The sequence below is a fragment of the Alosa alosa genome, chromosome 4 (genome assembly GCF_017589495.1).
Source record: "Alosa alosa isolate M-15738 ecotype Scorff River chromosome 4, AALO_Geno_1.1, whole genome shotgun sequence".
In the NCBI taxonomy this organism is placed as follows: Eukaryota; Metazoa; Chordata; class Actinopteri; order Clupeiformes; family Clupeidae; genus Alosa; species Alosa alosa.
Window position 1 is genome coordinate 9,501,105 of NC_063192.1, and position 21,824 is coordinate 9,522,928.

General features: G+C 47.3%; 1 protein-coding gene across 2 annotated transcripts in view; it reads right to left on the minus strand.

Annotated features, from left to right (window-relative positions):
- bmp7b (bone morphogenetic protein 7b) overlaps nt 1-21,340 on the minus strand; it is a 31,359-nt gene extending 10,019 nt beyond the window's left edge. The window contains exons 1-3 of one of the 2 annotated variants that reach the window (XM_048242164.1): nt 21,058-21,340; nt 20,600-20,896; nt 473-665 (exon numbers count right to left, since the gene is read on the minus strand). In XM_048242164.1, the coding sequence (XP_048098121.1) occupies nt 473-665; nt 20,600-20,846 (440 nt within the window). In that variant the 5' untranslated portion in view covers nt 20,847-20,896; nt 21,058-21,340. Of the gene's footprint in view, nt 1-472; nt 666-20,599 lie in introns of both variants that reach the window. The other variant, XM_048242163.1, reaches the window with a different exon arrangement.
- Nucleotides 21,341-21,824: the final 484 nt, after the last annotated feature.

A 21,824-nucleotide genomic window follows, 5' to 3' on the forward strand; every position in this document is an offset into this window, starting at 1 on the left:
CTGTGGGGTTCTCAGCTCTGTTCAATTCACATTCTTACATACGAGCACAGATGGCCCATTCAATGGGGGAGGCAGCAGAAACATACAGTTTTTTTTATCAAAATCAACAGTCCAAGAAGGCAATTAAGGACATTAAGGAGAAACAGGTGCACGTTTTCACAGGCAATACAGGCCTGATGAATCCATCCCCTGAGTTCCAACTCTCTGGAAGCCCAAATCATCCCACTGCCAAAGTTGTCCATCTTTACATTATCTGATATGTCGTAACATTTAAATGACATTTATTCTTCCAGGCAAATGTGCAAATGAGTGTGCTTGCGTGTGTGTGAGTATGTGTGTGCATGCATGTATGGGTGTGTATGCATATGAATGTGTGTGTGTGTGTGTGTGTGTGTGAGTACCTCCACTTGTTTGTGTGTGTGTGTGTGTGTGTGTGTGTGCATGAGTGTGTGTGCCTCTGTGTGAATCTCACCTGTCTGAGTGTTCCTCCAGCACCTGGTAGACGCTGATGCGGAAGGTCTCGTTGTCAAATCGCTCCTGGACGAAGTCCTTGTAGATGCGGAACTCGGCAGCAGTGACCGCCTCCCCCTCTGGAATCCTGGACAAGTCGAAGCGGAATTCCCGGTGGTGCCGTCGCACGGGCAGGAACTCTTTGTCATGTTCCACTGAGGGGGAGGCAAGACAGACACGCTTTCACTACAGGGATGACCACAAACAAACTGCTATGTTCATCTGCTGGACACTGCATGAGAAAACATCAACAGATTCCTTAGGTTGGACTCTGTTAAGTTCTCTTGTGATTCTGACAAAGCAAGAACACACACACACACACACACAAACTAAAAGACAGTCAGACTTGTTCCAAAGGATAAAGAAGTTTGCCGTGATAAATTGAGAACACCCCCCAAGAGAGACCGTATGAAAAATGGAAAAATGTAAATTGATTTAGACATGGATACACAGACAGCTTTATGGCTTGCTCTCACACTCGAGCTGCTTTATGCTCGTTCTCGGAGAACCGGAGAGAATTGACGTCTCAGTCTCTCATCTGGACCACATGAGGTGAAGCCTGCACCCTAGGCCCAGCGCAACTTCCCCTGTGTCCATCACATACACAAACACACACACACACACACAGAACAACCTAATCCTGTTATATTTCTCAAAGAAACGTGAACCTACACAATACAATACAATGCTTGCTTAATCCATACAAACACACACACACACACACACACACACAGGCTCACAGATCCATAGTACACACAGCACAGTTCACACATTCCTCCCTGCCTCCCCAGCACACAGCAGGGATTGCTGTCTCATCTCCCATCGTCCTTTCAGACCGGATCTGTTTTTGCCTTTCGTTCGGTAGCCGTCATGCCCGTCACCCCGCCACCCCTAATACCCTCCGTTGACCCCTGACCCCCAGTTTGGTTAACTTAACCCCCGGTGTTTGTCATATCCTGCCCCGAGCCCTCTATTCCGCAGGACGCCTCGGCCTCCTGTGGTGCTTCAGGGCCGTGAGCTCACTGGCCCTCAAGAGCAAAAGCCTTCACCTTCCCACAAACATGCAGTCGTGCAGGAGGTCCAAGCTGGGAGAGTTATTCCCTGACTATGACACAGAGGCCACAGGAAGTACCAGGAGAATTACTAAAGCCATTTTCGATGAAAGGCTTCGACAGATTAAATTGAGTTGACCACGTCAAAAACATATTTTTGGTCTTCCCGAAGCTGCCGTAGCTCTGAAACTGAATTCAGCATGACAGATTCCTACCAGCATCTTGTGATCCTGTGGGTGCCATGGAAACACGGCCCCATTCCGTGCTGCGGGTCAGTTCTGGAGTGCTGACCTCTGCAGCCGAGCCCATCGCTGCGGTCCAGAGGCCAGCAGCACATCCTGCAGCCACACCCAAGTCCTCCGCTCACTGCCCGGCTACTCTATCTCATGCTGAGGTCCTCCCCTGTCTCTCTCTCTGGCCTATCCTTCCGTCCACTTCTAAGGGCTATTATTGGCCCAGCTGGCCATATGAAGGGCTGCTTTCTCCCTGATGTCTCTTTCCCTGGACCTCTCTGGATGCTTTCCCTGTGGTTTTATGGGCGTGGTGGTGCAGCGGACAATCGGTCGGCCCGGGTTCGATTTCTGAACCTGCCGTTGTGAGTTCATGTCGATTTGGATAAGTGTCTGCTAAATACGAGTCAACTTTTAACTTTTTTTTCCGCCTTTTTTCAGTGTGCTGTGCCATTTTAGGAAAATCTCCGTGTTGTTTCTCATCAGACACTCATGCCTCATTCATCCCTCACTCTCTCTCTCTCTCACTCTCTCTCTCTCTCTCCTGTCTTTCGGTGGTGAGCTGATTGGCCAGTGAGCGCCTGCACCGGAGGCCTCGTCATCATCATCACGTGGCCGGTGAACTCTGCGCAGCTTTGGCTCGTCTGCCAGCTCTTTATCACGGCCAAGGCCTCGCAGTCGGACACAGACACAGAGACAAAGAGCGCCTTGTTGACACTTCCACTCCTGCGCTGCACAGTCAGAGCACCGAGTGGCCAGCTGTCCCCCCAGTCCACCACGCCGCTGAATGACTGACCATGATTGAGTGGCGGAAGATTGTAAATAGAAAGTAGATGGACATTAACTGCTTAACTCAGACCCATGGCTCTCTGCCGTGCTGTAACTTGTCTTATTGTCAACTCCCTCTCTCCCCTTTGCTCATTTTCCTAATGACTTTCTTCCCCTCCTCTGCTCATTCACTCTTTCCTTTTCCCTGTCCATCTGTGATGCTGTAGATCTCTTTTTTTCTCTCACTCACTTCTTTTATCCACCCTTTCCCCTTCATTCGCTCATGTCCCTCTCTCTCCACCACACACACACACAAACACACACACACACACACTGTGGCTGTGTGCAGCACACACAATGGCCTCACTGTCCGTGCAAGTGTGTGTGCACTCAGGGAAAGAGCATGGATCTAATTACTCTTCAGTGCAGGCCGGGTTTCTGTTGGTGATTACAGGAGGCCCATTCCAGTGCTCATTGTCCGGAGCTTCCCAGACCGTTTGCATTGTTTACATACCGCTTTCACTGAGAAGCACCCTCACAGTAGAGCTCTGCGACTCATCCTAACCTCAACCCTCAACCCCCCCCACCATCACCCTCCCCAGCATCTCAAGCCCAGAGCACCTGTGCCTGTGCTCCCCCCTTCTTCTCCCTCTCCTCTGTAGAATGGGACCTTTCAGAACACCAGCCTCTGGCCTCTGCACTGGGACACTGCCTCTACTTTATCTCCCTGACAAGCTCTTCTCTCTCTCCCTCTGTCCCTCTCTCTCTCTCTCTCTGTCTCTGCGGTCAGGGGCCCCCAGGGGAGTGATTGTTTGCCCGTCTCGGAACAACACCTGCGGACCTCATAGCCCCTCTAAGCACTGGATACAGGTGAGACGGTAATTCTGGAGCCCATTCATCTGTGCCCTTGCTTCCTGACCGGAACAACTGCAGTCTTTGATGGCTGGCTGGGCTGGGCAGCAGCTGATGGTACCTGTTAAGAGTTTATTAAGGTGGGGAGTGGGGAGTGGGGGTGAATATGGGATCTGCTTAAGAGGTTTGCTTAGCAGTGGTTCAATTTCATAGTGGTATGTTGCGTGTTAGCTCTTTCCTTCTCATACCATATCGTACTATACCTCTTATCTCTCTGTCGCCCGCCCCCTGCCTTTTCTCCCCTCACTCCCGGAACCATCACTCCATCCTGGAACATGCATTTCCCCACAGCATCAAAGGAGACACAGCTGACTTTTACTAGACTCCCCTCTTTCCCTCCTCTCTCTCTCTCTCCTCCATTCCTCCCTCTCTCTCCCTCTCTCTCTCTCTCTCTCTCTCTTTGTCTGTCGAGAGGGAAGATCAAACACGGCGTTCCGGGGTGGTGTAAGTGCTTTTCCATTTCTCCACGGTGTTTAATGGCCGCCGGGGCACCACGTGGTCAGAGCCTTTGCCGCTGCTCTCGCCGCTCAGACATGTGCCCCTGGAACGGCTTTAAAAGCTCTCCTGACAGACGGCCCTCCACGCCTCCCACTCCGAGGAGATCCCATCCAAGGTCCGAGTCCAGGCTTTTATGGCGGCTCTGGTATGTTGTTCCGGACCGGCTGCTCGAGCCTGCTCTTGTGGCTGTATTTCAGGAAGGTTATCTGAAGCGTTAAATCCAAAATTTCCCACCTGTTCTTGGAAAGACCTGGTACACAGCTCCAGAACTGATTTGGAGCCAAACAAATTGTGGAATAGGGCCTGTTTTGTGTGTATCTGAATATGTGTGAGTTTGTCTGTGTGTGTGTGTGTGTGTGTGTGTGTGTGTGTGTGTGTGTGTGTGTGTGTGTGTGTGTGTGTGTGTGTGTGTGTGTATGAATGCATCTGTGTGTTCGCGACCTTGTGTGTGCATGTTTGTGTGTGCACTGTGTGAGCAAATGTGCACATCTGTGTGTGTGAGTGTGTGTGTTTGTTAGTGCACAGCTGAGCTGGCAGACTTGCAACTGGCTTGGAGTCCTCCTGGCCTTGTACTTTAAGTGCACAGCGTGAGGTCACCACACGACTATGTGCATATTGAGTAGATGACATAAAAAGTCAGCCAGCTACACTAATACACACATGAACACACAAACATGCACACACATATACACATACACACACACACACACACACAACGAAAAGCAAAAATACAAGCATGCACAGTAAGGCAAAATTGCTTCTACTAGGGGACACATCAGATGATAAAACAGAAACACAACTACACACACACATACACACTCATTGTGCAAACTCTAAGGGTATGAATGAACACCAAGATGTACAACTGCATAACATGTCTAAACACACACACGCACACACACACACACATACACACACACACACACACACACACACACACACACACACACACACACACACACACACACACACACACACACACATACACACACATGCACCTCCACACTGAAAGCTGGTAAGCAGATTGCTGGAGCAGGACTTCCCTCTCCTCCCCTCGCCGCGCCGTTGGCTCATAAATAAAGCGGCAGAATCAGAGTGCAGAGGCGGCGATGACATGGGGAAGCCTGCACCACCTCCCCACACATCAGCCTGCAGACCCTCCCCTGGGCCCCCCAACACCCCCCCCTCCCTCCATCTCCCCCTCGCACCTCAGGCCCTCGGGCCCCCCCCACACCAGGCCCAGCACAGGTGCATTCTGCACAGGCCCCGGCGATGGCCATCTCCCACCCCATGCCGCTAAGAGAACCACCAGGCCCTTAATCTTGCCGTCCGCCCCTCTGCACTCCAAGGCCTTTATCTAGTGGACTGTGAACAGCTGGCTGCACACTGCACACATCTCCAGCTAACCCTTTCCAGTCTCTTTTTTTCCTCTGCTTTGTTCTTTTTTTCCATGTTCTGCACTTCTCCCCCTCTTTCCTCATGGACATTTGCTTCTGACCGTGGATGTAACAGCATATTTCAAAGGAATCGTACAGTCCATTAGACACAGGGGCAGGGTAAAAGAAAATAGAGTTGACTGAAGTAAATGGAGTAGCTTTCTTTGAATGGGATGAGAACCCAAGGCCCACAACAATAATAGGATTCTAAAACAGAGTGTCTGTTAGTGACTCTCTCTTGCAATCAAGGAAGCCAGAGAAACTGAACGTTCTAATCCGAAGCTGCATGTGAGGAGGTGACGACAGATGAGACTGACAAACATTGGGCCTACTTCCAGCAAATAAGTATATAAATCTCGACGTTTTAAAAGGCTTAACAATAAACATTCCTTGCCTCAATCATGAAATAGGCTAAGGATGCAGGGCACGATTTTGAGTTGGGTTTCGCAAAAGGTTGTTGATATTTTGCCGTCAACAACCAATTAAATAACACCCCCACCTTCCAAGTTTGTGAAGCACATGGTTGGGTGATGGGTTTATGATTCAGTCTGACTCACTATCTTTGGTTCCCATTTCCAGAGTCAGGATTGTGTCGCAAACACTCAAAGAACAGTTAGACAACCATGTGGAGCAATTCTCTGAACTTGACCAAAGGTTTAGGGATGGGATTAGAATCAAAGACTTTGTTCAAAGCTGAGCGTTCTTATTTTCTGAGTGACCACGAGTTGAAACAAGAGGAGCGTTAGTTTATCATGTCACCACAGCAAATGAGTGAACCAAGCGAGTAAATGCATTGTCTTTCTCTCTTTCACTATTCCTTATGTTTCTGTCTCTCTCTCTCATAGCCTCCTTCTCTTTCCCTCTTTTACTCATTCAACTTTTCCCCCCTCTCTCTCTCTCTCTTTCTCTGGCAGTAATTAGAAGTGGGCTAGGGTGCAGTTAAATGAAAGCGGGCACATTTATGACTTCCTCTGGGAGGAAGTGAGTGGCTGGCGGAGTGGTGGCCCTACCTGTGTTAAACAAACAGAGGACACGCCGGGAGGGGAGCAGCAGTGGGCATTAAAAGGGGCAGCCGGGGAAACTCTATCCACAGGCATCTGAAACGCTGCCCGTTTCCAACCCTGCTTGCTTTTTCCTCTCTGTTGCTGGCCCAGCCCCGGATACAAACACACACACACACACACAGACACACACACACACAGATCTTGATGCAAATATACACATGTGTATGCGCGCACACTAAAATACACACAAAATGCAATACACACATGCAAACATTGAAATTCAAAACAAAACCACTGACTCGCTTTCTCTCTCTAAGACACTGACACACACACACACACACACACACACACACAGACACACACACACAAACATACAAACACACACACACACACACACACACACATACAAACACACAGGCTCTTACACACTGGCATTTGTACACACCAGAAGTGGTGTATTTCAGAAACTCTCTGTATGCTCCAGTCTCACATGGCAGCGCCCACAAGGTCAGTAAAGGTTACAGCTTTACACACTCACACACACACACACACACACACACACACACACACACACACACACACACACACACACACACACACACACACACACACACACACACACACACACACACACACACACACACACACACCTGATGTGGCTTTGTTCCTTTTTTCATGGAGCGGATATACGCATATTCGCATCAGACTTCAAAAAATAGGAATCAGTTCCTTTCAGATGTGTGTTATAACTATAAAGAGAAGAGGAAATGGAGGCCCAATCAAAAAGACACCTGCTCCTATGATGTGCAGGATGGTTCCCCCGTGGGGATTTTTCAATTAACAGTCAGAAAAAGATAAAACATCTGCTAGCACATGTGCATGCAAGCGTTTTACGTTTGACTGTGTGTGTATGTGTCTGTCTGTCCACAGGCATATGTATGACGGAATTTTATAATGTCCTGTGTCGCTGGGTGTGTGTTTATGTGTGTGTGTTTATTCGTGTGAGTGAGTGTTCAGAAATCAAATGTGCTCCTTGCTGAAAACATTTCATTGTGAACATGACCAAAGCCATATTCTCGGACGCGGACAACAGAGACTGATTGAAAACGTCCCAGCCACACAACTACTGTATCCCAAATATCCGGCAGCCTAATCAATCTTCAAAGCCCGCGACCTCGTGGGAGGGCGCATACCCAAACCGCTCAATCTGGCTCCAGATTTATCGTGCACACGTGCATCGGCCACAATAAAGGTACTCTCCGGCTCCAAAGCAGCACGCCATCTGGGCTTCCTCCCCACAAGTGCACAGCGAGGCTGGGATCGAGACCGCTCCCTGACCACTCGTGTCCCCAGTCCAAAACCTCGTTGGCCAATCCCAGACAGAGCCCAGGGCCTGGGAGGGAATGACGTAGTGCCGCACCGGGTGCTGACCGACAGCTGCATGCCGGCCGGGGCCTGTCAGCGTTTCAAGACGACCTCAGAGCCTCAGAGCCACAGGCAGACATCAGTGACACCTCTCTCTCTCTCTCCTTTACCCTCTTTTTATCTCTCCCCCTCCCTCTCTTTCTATCTCTCTCTTTCTTTCTTTCTCTCTCTCCATGTTGGGTCCGTCTGTGTAGCAGGCCAGGGTTGAATAGAGGGCAGCCGCGGGGTTTACGTCCGGCAGAATGGAGTGACAGAAAATGAGAGAGGGAGGGGGAGAGAGAGAGAGAGTAGCAGAGGCAGGGAGAGCAGAAGAGGCGGGATCTCAGGCACCTCCCTAACACCTCCGTCAGCGCGGGTCGAGAAACAGGCCGGGGTGACACGGCAGATTAGTGCATGTGTCTGTCCTGTGCGTTTGCACCGCGGGCCCCGCCTCGGCCCACCTGCCGGCTTCCGCCCACCCGCAGGGGGGCACGTCACCCCTGCCCCCACCCCGACTCCGAGAGGCCCACCTTCCCCTTGCTCCTGAGAACCAGGAGGCTTTCTGGCCACCCTCACCAGGTGAAAAAGCACACGACAGAAGCAAATGCATTATTGCATGTGTTAACACGCGTGCACATGTGCCGCCCCTAAACACTCTCCAATCCAGACTATTCTCATTTGCTGTTCCCCGTTGATGGAACCAGAGCAGAGGCGTCCCTCTCTGTCTTCAAGAAGCTCTTGAAAACCCAGCTGTTCCGAGAGTACCTCCTTTCCAAACACATGTAACAACCCGACACACCTAACATGCACCTCTACCACCACCTCCACCAACTACATGCTAAAACGTAAACGTCTGTGCTTTCATCTTCTGGTAGAAGTATTTATGGTTGCATTTATTGTTATCTAAGGTCTCCTTAACCATGAAGCTTGAATGTTATTCTTCATTTTGTAAGTCACTTTGGACAAAAGCGTCTGCTAAATGAATACACACTAATGTGCTGTAAATGTATGAGTCTCCTTGCTTTCTGTTGGAGTGAATCTATGCACATGGCAAAACATTTGAGTAAGAGATGAAAGAATGGTGGTGAGTAAGAATGAGAGGAGGAGAGGAGGAGAAGAGGAGAAAGAAAGAGAAGAAGAGGAGAAAGAATGGTGGTGAGTAAGAATGAGAGGAGGAGAGGAGGAGAAGAGGAGAAAGAAAGAGAAGAAGAGGAGAAAGAATGGTGGTGAGTAAGAATGAGAGGAGGAGAGGAGGAGAAGAGGAGAAAGAATGGTAGTGAGTAAGAATGAGAGGAGGAGAGGAGGAGAAGAGGAGAAAGAAAGAGAAGAAGAGGAGAAAGAATGGTGGTGAGTAAGAATGAAAAGGAGGAGAGGAGGAGAAAGACGAACGCAGGAGGAGGCCCATCTGGAGCTGCACAACACTGTTTGCCGCACTGACTCTCATGACATGTGACAGTTGTCCGATTACCAAGGCGACAGTTTCAAACAGCGAATCCTCCAAACAGCCCTCTCCTGCGCCGTGTGGCCAGCAGATCCCCCACCAGCAGGACGCACGCAACAAAGCTCACCAAAATAACAACACGCCTCACTCTCTCCCCACTCCTGCTCCCTCACCAGACAACAGAAAAAAAAGAAGGCTGAGCAGAACGAGTATGATGTTTGTGCACGTGTGCATGAAAGAGTGTGAGAGAAAGAGAGAATGTAGTATGTGTGTGTGTGTATGCATGCATGTGCATGTGTGTGTGTGTATGTGTGTGTGGGAGTATGGTTGAACAAGACAGATAAAGAAACTAAAAAAATGATTCTTCTAATTCCTTCATGGGATTTAAACATCATACATAGTCCAGCCTTACATCAAATCATCATCCAAAAATGTATAAGCAAATAAGATGGTTGAAAGAGCCGCAGAGAAAGACAGAAAAAGAGAAAGAAAATAAGACGGACAGAAAAAGAAGAGACGGGCCTGATTGCTCAATGTTTGTCTATGGTCTGTGCTAAGTAATGGCTAACTGCCCGCTGCAGAGTGATAACCACGTTAGAACACTTCCTGCCCAGTGGCGACAGATGATGACATCAGCGCTAAGTGATGTATTTGTATTGTTTGAACGCCTCACAGTTCTCACTGGCTCTGGAGGCATAGAGGAGGCAGCACAGAAATGGCAGGGCAATTAAGTTCTGGAAAACAACCCCTAAATATGTCTCTCTCTCTCTCTCTGTGTGTGTGTGTGTGTGTGTATGTATGGTGTGCGTGTGTGTGTGTGTAGGTGTTTGTGTGAGTGCTTGTATTTCATTTATGTCTTTCTGTGTGTGTGTGTGTGTGTGTGTGTGTGTGTGTGTGTGTGCTGTGTGCATACAAAAATGGTAATTGCTGGTAAGGGCATTGAGTGTTTGCACTCGAGGCTGTTAATCTTGGAGATTCAGTGCGTGTCTGGCCCTTCCGACACCCTCTTTCACTCCTACCTCCTCCACCATTGGGGCGGCTTCCGGCCGTAAAGAGGCTTGGGCTTCGGGCTGCGCTCCACCACACGCCTGAGCGACTCTTATGAAAGTCAAATTGACATGGCGCTGAATGGTGGAGATGATTGAATGTGGGATACAATCTGAGCAAACACTCAGACCTCTAGTGAGTTAATGTACGCCCCCCCCACCCCTCGCTCTCTGTGGACAGTACTGGACGTGTAACTCAAGCCACGATGCTGATCTGAAATCAGTCTGGGGCTTTTTGATGAGCCTAACGAGTGAGTCTGGAGGCCGGAGCAAAGCCCAACTGGGGTCAGTATTTCTGTGCTGAGAGGCTTTATGACCACGGGCCCAGATGTCTGTTAGTCTCGTCTGGCTGCCTGGCTCTGCTCTCTCTCTCGTCCCCTTTTCCGATTCTGCCATCTCTAATTTAGCAGTCGGGCCGGCCGCCCTGGCCCCGCCTACTGCACCCAGCCAAGCCAGCTCTTATTATAGGCCTCAGGAGACTTCACGCAGTCTACGCAAATGTTTTCATAATTTATCCCCCTCTCACAACACACACACACACACACACACACACACACCAGTCATCCGCACACATGAACTCACACATCCACATGCACAAGCATAACTTTTAAGTATACATCATTACACAAACAGAAATACTCACAAACTCACACAAACACCTGTGTGACTACCCACTCTCTCACACATACTCAGACACACACACACACACATGCACACACACACATAAACATGTGTGCCAACACTGATGGTAACACATTAAGTGTGCCCTCTGTTTTAAGAGCTTGTTGTTTATTTAGTTTAATTAGATCCAGCCTCTTTAAAAATAAATGAAATTTCAGCGTGGAATTCCAATGCCACTCCAAGCCTGCGGCTGGAGTCTTTCCCAAATAAACTGAAAATAAAAATTGCCACATCAAATCCATATTTCACACTAAATTGGCGTCATTTTTCAGCTCTTGTCATAAAAACCTGTACGCGTACAGTTGTGGCTGAACTTTAACAAGCTTTGATTTGGCTCTCCCTGACCCTCCTGAAATCTGTTAGGCATTACAGCACTGCCTCATTGCCACTTCATGTTGGTCTGACCAGAGCTACTGAGGTGATAGCTGTCATATAACTGCAGCCCATAGGTTACAATAAATATGTTGATATTGATTATATAAACGAACACATATGTTATTGTAGATGTCTGGCAATGTTTATCTATTCATATCCATCCATTTGAGATGAGAGGTCACAGAGAGTGTTGAAGGAAAGCAGGGGTACTGCAGAGATCTACTTAGGAACACTGTGTGTGTGTGTGTGTGTGTGTGTGTGTGTGTGTGGGTATGGGGATCTGGTTTCTCTCCATCTCCATTTCTCCAATCCTTCTCCATTTGGTTCTGAAGCCCCCACAACCACCACCACCCCCCTGGCCCAACCTGGTGTCCTCTGCAGGTCTGTCAGCACTCAGTGCCAGCCTGTAGCTGATGGGCCGGCCGGCCAGCAGCTGGGTGGTGCGCTGGGTCTCTGGTCCCCCTCACTCAGCAGCCCAGCGGCCCGAGAGAGAGCCCAGGGGGTTCGGCTCTAAATGGGGGATGTTGTGTTTATTTTAACAATGCGCTGGCGGGTCACTGGGTTGCTGCCTTTGCTCTGGCCCGCATCTGGGCTGTCTCATAATGGAGAGTTTACGCTACGCCACCTCAGAGGAGAGATGTGTGACTGTGGATGTGTGGATGTGTATGATGGTGTATCAGTACGTGCGTGTGTAAACATTAAATACATATAGAATGCATGCACACACACACACACATACACACACACACACACACACACACACACACACACAGAGCACACACACAAACAATGATATACACTTAGCCTTATCCAAAATCACACGCCGGCTAGCTACTCTGCGAAAGATCTGCCATGGCTGCCGAGCTGTTGCTGACCTGCGAGCTGCCTTGCCAACTGCAGACTAACGTTAACGGTGAAGAGCTGCAATCTCACGGAGCAACAAACGATCGCTGTTAAGTCCACCCATAGACTATACAGTCTATGAGTCCACCGAATTGCAGATCTACACGATCGCCCAGTACTTTGGACTGTGCTTCCAGTCATCTCCAGTCTGCAGTCTACAAGGCCCAGCTTCTAACGTTAACGTGATCTCCAGACTGCCAGTGAATTCACCGGGTTGGTCAGTTGCTAAAGAACTTTGTTGGCATTGCATCGGTTGTGAAGACAGCTCTGTGGGCAGTTTTCAAGGATCATCATTGCCCTTGGACATTTTCAGCTGGTTTGATAATTGGACTAATTTTAACATCACTTTTCCCCCTTTTTAAATATATTTTCTTTTTTTTATTTGTTTATTTGTTTTGTTGTCTGTCTTGTATGTCTTGGTGTCACGGGTACGCTGGCGACTACGCCGCTCCATCCGGCATCTTTTGTTTTGTTGTTATGTGTCTTGTTTGTGGAGCGCTTTGGGTTGCACTATGTGCATGTTAAATGCGCTTTAAAAATAAATCTGACTTGACTTGACTTGACTCTACAAACACCTAAGTACAAACACAGGAACTTGCATTGAGGCTCCTTTGTGTATACTGTTGCCATGGCAACAATTACTATCACCATGGCAGCAGAGTGATACAACATTCCCTGGGCTCTGGGCTCTTACCTGCCTCTTGCCGCAGCAGCCCACCTGCACAGAGACCCACAGCGCCGAGCCAGTGGGAGTCCAGCCATCCCTGAGGCAATGCCTGTGTACGAGACTCCCTGTCTAGACAAAACTCTCCTCTGCTCTTCTCTCGTGTTTTCTCTTCCTCAGCTTTTTTTTCCAAAGACCTTCATCCATGTCGTCTAATGTCATTGTTTGATCTGTTGTTTGTATGAAGTTTATTACATTTGGCTGGCACTTTCTTCATACATTTTTCAAAGCTCTTTAGATATATTTTTGAATAAAACTCTGAAAATTGGCAAAGGGTTACATCAATATTGACTCTACAAAATTCTTCTCTTTTGTGCCTGGGGGGAAAAAAACTCTCCTGTTTCCCCTCAAACTTCTCACTCTCCCAGAAAGACTGTGTTGGTAAACCTGAGTTAGGTGCCTGCCAAACTGCGACTTCTTCCCACTCCTCACACAAGTGGGTTACAATGTATGTCCCAGTACACTGTACAAAACTTCACAGGGGCACGGGGGCCAGAGGATGACTTTTTTAGCAACACTTCTAAGTTCACTTCCTCCACATAAATGAGAGAAGGCAGGTTCAAATGCCTCTCTGGCACACAGGACCTGCAGAATGTTATTTTCTCCTTTAGAAAAGCGAGGGAGTTGACTCCAGGGAGCCCATTTTAGCACGTGAAGTACTGATCGTGCAATTCCAGAGCATGAAAAACAAAAACCCAAAAGGAGAGGGGAAAGATATCGCTTTGAAAGTGTCAAGGCCAGGGGAAACAATCAGACTCAACAAAGGGAAACAAATGCCGTCAAACACTTCCTCTCCGCTCAACTGCCCTTGTAGTTACATGCAAACAGAGCCGCTTCTCTCCAATGCTGATAACTAAATGACACAAGGCTCCTTTTATCTCTGCACACATTTATGTCTCCTGAATTTGCTTTCATCGCTTGGAGTTTACTCCGTGACGTTGGACTTAAGGACCTTTGGCACTCTGCCTTGGCTGCTGGTAGGAGAATGAAGCATGCAAACTGGAATACCACAATGACTGGTAAAACCTCACTACTGGCCCAGAGCAGAGCAGTGCAACGGCAATTACGCAAAGCATATGAGGGAAAGATGATGGAAGTGGAACAGATTGCTTTGGAATGGCTCTCGAATCTCATTACAAGGGGATCAGAGGAGCACACTGCAGGAAGAGTGCAGAGAGCATGGAGGGAGAATGGGAGAAGAGTGCGGTTGTTCTGGGCTGGATTGTAGAGGGGGGATTGTTGAGGACACTGGATTCTAATGAGATGGGGGGGCAAAATGCTGGGGATGTGGGCGAGCAGGGGGTCGATGTAAGCGTAGTAGGGTGAGAACAGGAGGGACAGGGAGCGGGGAGACCTCCGAGAGCAGGGCAGGGTGGGGGTGGGGGGCACAGAGTGGAGGGCTGATGTGAACAGGGCAGGAGAGAGGGTGAGAGGAAAAAGAGTAGAGAGAGGGGGGGTGCTGAGATCTGTGGACTTTGAGGAGATAAAGTTTCCCCACACAGCTGCTTTGGCCCGCAGATGTAGAGAAACATCTGTATTAACCTCTGGCTGTGTCCCAGGGGCGGCCTGCTGAGGGCTGGAATGTAAGGAAGGCCCTTCGACAGGGCTAGGAACGAGAGGAAAAAGACAGAGGGAGAGACAGACAGAGGAGGGGGGGCAAACAGAGAGAAATTAAATAAAACAGGAGGAGAGCTCTTCAGAAACAAGAAGCAATTTGCTTGAGGGCATGTAAGAGGAAAGTGGAATGGATTATGGACAATTAATGTGTTACAAACCAGTGATGCAAACATGATGATGATGCCTGCGTCAACAGACGTCAACGTGACATGACATAGTGCTTTACTTATCTCCAAACTTCCCACTATCACTGTCAACTGTTCCATGACCAGCCTGATACTTACTCACTAAAACAAAAAAAAAGTTAACACATTTACAACTGGCATCATCACCACTCTTCAAATCACCACCATGACCAACACTAGCTGTGCAATCGGCCCAAATCACAGCCACCCATGATGCCCCTTTCCTGTAGGCGCATGAGTAAGGACACCGTGGCACAGCTCTCGACCGCAGCCGAAGATTAACATCTCCGAGCGCCATGACTGAGCCATGATGTAAACACTCTGGAGCGCCAATGTGTGTGTGACACAATGCTGCCTCGATGCCAACCCCCCCCCCCCCTCATAAAAATCCAAACAAATTTTGCAATTACAATGTTTTCCTTCCTCTCAACCACTCCCCATACACACACACACACACACACACACACACACACCACCACCACCTCCACTCGCCTTAACCTGCCACTTAACACACAGGACCACAAAACACACAAAGCTACAAACAGTCTCACTACAGTGGCTGCCACTGGTGGTATCTCCGCAAGTTTCTCTGTGGAGATGTTTTGGGGATCAGGGGAAAGAGGAAAGGGGGCAGACAATGCCTCGCAGCGCCACAATAGCTGCACAACATCCACCGCAATTAGCAACGTGACTCACTCAGTGTGTACTCAGCCCTGTGGTGCAGTGGTTCAGGTGCATGAGGAGTGGAGGAAAACCTCTTTCTCCCTTTCCTTTTTCTTCATGTCTTGTTTCATTTCTTGCTCCCTCCGTAAATAATACAATGTACAGTGGGAAAGAGCCACAGGAGAGGCAAAGGAGCAATGGTTGGCAGAGTAAACAGGAGGGGGGCTGACTGCTTCAATTGTTTCATTTTGTTTTCCAATTATGTTTATTACAGTCTCTCCCACATCTGGCTGAAATCATTAGGGAACACAACTGCAACCAACATGAAGAAACGTCTTTTTTTTAAATCGTTTAAATTAAAAAAAGTTAAAACATTTTTGTTCATAATGCATGTGCACAGCTGTGCCAAAAGCAGCGCTTTATTTTACAATGGCTTCCCCCTGAGACTGCAGTGGAAGGCAGCTGATTCAAATCAGCAGTATTACCGACCCCGGGACCCATTAGGTTTTCTTTAATAACTCAAATGCCTTGAAGCAAGAGCTGTTGTTCCATCTCCCCCTCTTGCTACCTCCCTCTCTCTCTCTCTCTCTCTGTCTCTCTCACTCACTCACTCTCTCTCATTCCCTTGCTCTCTATCTCTTTCCCTTCATCCTATCCGTCTCTGTTGCCTATATATACACAATGGACACAGGCAACCCCATTAAACATTGCATGAGACCAGGGCACAGGATGAAACTGTGACTAACACTCTTGATAACACAGAGGAGGAAGGGAGACAACAGACAGCAAACAGCCTCATAAATGTCTGCATTGCGATGTGCTGACTGATGCCATGAAAGGTGAGGGCACGACAGGAGAGGCAGGGCATGCCAACCGACAAGCGCCATCCATTCACTCCCAGATCCTCCCACTGCGTGACCTGCTGGCAGTGGGCTGGGAAGTGTGTGTGTGTGTGTGTGTGTGTGTGTGGAGGGGGGAGAGGGGGTATGGGAAATACAAGTGACCTCACCGCTACTGAGTCAGTGGCTTGGACCGGGTAAGCTAAGACCGTGAGCCAAATCAGCCAGCTCTGAAACGGTGAGCGCTGTGGCTACTGTAGGATGTAGTAGTAGCATTGCTGGATAGCAGGTATGTATGCTAAATCCTGGGGGGTCATGCTACACTACACAACAGTAGCTAACATGGAGGCCTAGCTAATTGAGCAGCTATGATTCTCTTGTTCTGACCCACTTTCCCTCTTCACTAGTGACTGCCTTCTGTCTCTCTCTCTCTCTCTCTCTCTCTTTCCCCTCTGGATTTCAATTTCCCTCCTTGTTACTCTGTCTTCCCTGTACTTCATCTTTCCTGACGGCCTTATCAATTTGACCTTATTTAACAGAAGCATACTATGTCACACATCACACAAGCAGGGCCTGGCGGCCACATTGCAGATAAAAGCTAGTGACTTAATGTCCTTAAATGTTACTCTGGGCAGAGTAAAGAACTTTGCTATGCCCACCACCCTCATCCCATAATTCCTGTACCACCCCCTTTCCGACCTCTCCCCTTCCCAGACCCGTCCCGACACGCTCGGCTGAAGAGCGGGTGTGAGTGAGTGTGAGTTAGTGTGTGCGTGCTTGGGGGAGCAAATATCACAAAAGCTAAACAATAACTAATACTGCAGTGAACTCTAATGACCTAAGGTGTCATAAAACATAACAGACACGCCTAATTCATGTGTATGGGTAGCTGAATTATTTGTTTGACAAAAAACAGCAGCTTTTTTGTTAGCTAGAAATAGAAAAAACTTCAATGTAAAACCGGCTCGCTCGTTGAGAACACATCCCATCAGCTGCTGTCAACCACAAATCAATATTTTTCAGAGTGCCAGCTAAACCAGATATGGAGAGAGAGAGAGAGAGAGAGAGAGATTTGCTACTCAGCATGTTCTTTGTCTTTGTAGGTCTGCTGTAGATCTTTCCAAAAAGTGTAGAAGTTGTCCAAGAGAGGCTGTTCTTGCACCCTGGAGCGCTGGGTGCACGCCCTCAGTGGCAGCGCGTGTTAGCGTGCTGCATGTGCCGTTTACATTCTAAATGTATGCCGTAAGCCATTTGCACAGCTGGGCTTTTTACTGAGGTGACTCAGAGACAGAGCGTCCCTTGCCCAAGGGTCCCAAAAACAGAGACCCACCCCTCAGCACACAAAAAAAACACCACCAAAACCCGCTCCGAGAGGAACTCTTAACACCACACTAAGCACAGTCTCAACCCTCGTCTGCACAGTAAAACTGACACGGAGACACACAAGGCTCATTGCTCAATACACAAAGTGCACAGTTGCTGTGTGACACTAAAAAAAGACCAATAAAATGACAATTCACAGGCCTGCAAATTCACAGCCCGGCAAAAGCCCAGATAACATTAATCATAAACTGGGCTGCGTAAACTGTCTTTGTTTTTTTCTTTTGTCAGGTCAGGGGAGATCTTTTGATAATACCCAACCATCTCGTGGTAAAACCTGGATTCTGGGAGCTCAAAACTCAGACTCCATCTTCACCTCTTCGTCTTTTTCGCTTGCGAAACACTTGTCGAAAATTCCTGTCTTGCAAAACAAAGCCTCTTTAAGGCCCGTCTCTCTCTCACCCTCTTTCTGCAGCTTTTTAACAGGAGTATCTGTGAAATCAGATACTGAGCTGTTGTCATAATATTTAAAAGAGGGAATGCCACCCAGATTCATTCAGAAAAAAAGAGGCAGCTGTGGAGCATAACAGACACACACACACACACACACACACACACACACACTTTCCACATACCATTCATGAAGCTGCTGAGAGAGAGAAAAAAATCCACTCTATAATTGTGTGATTAAAATAAATGACAAACGTCCCAGCCTGTAATTTCAGAACAGAGATCTCAAATTAGACCCCAAAAAACCAATGAATAAGATAATCGGAGGAATAAACATTGCCGTCTGGGATTAGGAGTTTTTGCTGTCTTGACCATAGCGTTTTATAAATCAGCGCGTCTTCTGCCAGATTCAATGAGACCTCAGATCAGATCGCATCACGAGTTTCAAACAGGAGCGCCACAAAGCTTCCATTCTCTTTGGGGGAACACGCTACAGCTGGCTGTGACATCACAAAGACAAACGTCCATTTAAGTCTGGCGTGTGACATGGATAATTTGATATGTTGAGAATATGAGGGAGCATGGGGCCTGTTGGAGTGGACCTTTACTGAGAGAACCATGGTGTTAGCAGTAAGCTTGGCTTAGGCTTATCAAACATAGAAAAGTGACCAAATTACATAAATATTATTATGGAGTTAAGAAGCTAAAAGGGGCCTTGAAAGCACTTGATGGTCTCCCTAAGTCTCTGTTCTGAGTGTTCTTCAGTCTGTTTTAAATTTTTGTCTCTAACTGATATGAAACATCTTTGTTATGATTGACTGTCAGGCTTATGGGTCACAGATTTGAGAGGAACGAAAACATTGGTATCATATGCCTTATTTCACCGACCTCAGAATCTTTCTCTCTTTCTCTGCACAAAGTGCACTGGCCTGGGAGAGAAGAGAGGCCCTTGACTTTGTGAGCCGTTGTGGTCAAATCCATCTGTGTCAGTGAATGTTCAAAATAGGCACAATGCAGCAGTTGCCTCAGTAATTACACATTTCAGAATAGGAAACGCTGTCACCTCCCTTTCAGTTGCCAAAACACACCAACAATCATCTTTCCAGGATTAATCAGCTGCAGCTCTGAAGTCATCTTTTGGTCTGCCCTATCATTCAGATGTCTTGACTTTTTTGGCTTAACTTCCCACATCAATGTTACCTCTTACAGGTCAAATAAACCTTATTCTCTTGTCAGTTGTGCTACAGACAACCTTTATACCACATATTTGTCAAGCTGAGATATCACACACTGCAGAGCAATGTTTTCATTTAAAGTTGTTAAAGCATATGATATGACAGGTGATGATGGTGTTTATTTAGTCTAAGACATCCAAAAATAGCAGTGGATAAGATAAGACAGATGGTTAAGAAACGCTCACTTGCCAACTACAAGTGATTTAAAACAACTGTGGACTTCAGACTCACTAAGATAGGGTAATTTTATCCGCCCTTTAACGGAGGTTTCTTGCGTAGATAAGAAAGAGTTCGGGGAGACTGCAAGTGTCATTCTTACAAAGACCGAACACCTGAAAACTGGCGACTGACACAGCTGTCTAAGAGACAAGAGACGGCACGGAATGTGACTCTGCTGGAATGGACTAAATTGCTATACTGGGCAAATATAAGTGTTTACCAAAGCAGGAGACTGAGAATCACGCCAAGGTTACTGCGTTAGGGTACTCAGATAAGTGGCCTAATAAAATCACTCATTAAATAGGCCAACGGAAAAAGTATTTCGGAGATGAAATATGCGAGCTATTTGGCACAAGACCACACAGAAATGAGAAAGAATCTCAAGCTCCTAGTAACCTGTGATGTTTCAATAACCTTTTCTAATTCGGGAAAAGTGTCAACCATGTCTGGCTTAGTAAAACAATTATCTTTGCCACTAAAATCAACAAAAACAGAGCACAAAATTGCTTTGCCTGTGATCACAGATGTATGGTAACACAATAGACTGTTAGCGATTGTTATTGTGCTTTTTTTTTTTTTTACTATGCGTAAAAGTCACTTCTCTTTCCATTTTAAGAGGCATTATGCAACGATTTCCCACTACTTGAAGCAGGTTTATATGTAACTACTGGTATAATATTCGAATTAATTCGCATGATATATGGCCATGTGAAGGACAGATAAACACACCTGTCGTTCCAAATAACCGCCAATACACTATTCATTTCTGTGGTCCGGGCCAGACCACCACGCCATATAATGTAAAATCGCTTTCCCAATACTAGCCTACATTGCCAAAATACATGCGTTAGCGTTATAGTAAGACTATTATCATTGCCAATTTTAATGTTGTTGTTTGTAAGGTTTTTGCATGGATTTTCAGTGGGATATTTACATTGCTACAATTCTATCCAAACTCCTCACTGCTGCTTCAAGACACAATACTTACGCACGCCATAAATACACTTTTTTGTATTTTTGTCAGTTCAGTCAAAAGTAACGGCGTTAGTTATTTAAAACAGCATCGCTAGACATGCAGGTGACCTACCTAAATTAACAAAGCTCATAACCATATCGGCGTCGTTAAGAAAGTTGTTGTCTTGCAGAGTCGCAATTGGCGGCCCTTGCGTCGTGAAGACAGGCTTGAATGGATACGGGTGTCCATCCTCATCTCCCTCCGTGGACATGGCATTGTAAAGGTCCAGCATGAACATCGGTGCGGCGTTGTGCTTCCCATGGAGGTGCGGCCGTGGTCGATGCGGCAACCCAAGTATAGACAGAATCTCCCGCTGCATCTCTCGTCGCTCCTGACTCTTCAGTCGCCGGTGGATGAAACTCGAATGGACTTCATTGTCCAGGGTAAAGTTCGTGAATACTGTATCAGCCAATACACAGTATGCCCATACAAGTAAAAGTGCTGGAGTACTTTTATCCAGCAATACAGCCATGTTTTATCTAATCTCACAGTCTACTTAGCTGCAATGATAATGAGTTTAAAATATTTACCTTTGTATGTGCTTAACTACCCGAATCAACTCCTCATCCTCATTTTCATTTCATACTGAGGGACGAGTTCCCTCGCTGAAAAAAAGCCACAATACTCTCCACTCCACCACGTTATTGGTTAATCCCTGAACATCAAACACCGCGGTCACCTAAAGACTGTTCGGGTTGTATATTGGATGATAGCATCCACTCTCGCCCTCAAGAGTATCTTCGCGTAGGCTAGTCGGTGCTGTCTCTCCTCTAGCTCACGCGTACCTCTGGAGTTTAGATGAGTTGCAGGGAGTATGATGCCTGTTCGGGGTTCACAGAAACTCCGAGGAGGCGCTATCTGCTGGGAGGGGCAGATGAGAAAAGCGATTAGCGTTCGTCTAAAGCGCGCTACCGAAGAACTGCGTGAACGAGCATGATAAGGGTGAAGTCAAAGGCGACACTTAAGGTTATCTTCATAGACGTTTATGTTTCACTCATGTCAAAAATCTACCGCATATCTTACAGTCAGCTGGTTTCTCACCCACACCTGTGCATTTTATTGATGTGTGAATAGGTGAATACCTTTTCTTCTCTTGCCTCTATACTGTTTAACCCATAAACAATCTGGATAGCGCGCATATCTTCGTGAGTGATAAAGGCTACAACTTAATAAAATAAAGACAATAATAATTTCGGTGAAGCACTAGGCTACTATATTTTCACAGAACACCATTCAAAACTGTTAAAAATTACCAGAGCAACTTTAACAGATTATTTTTCCTGGTAGGACAAGCATT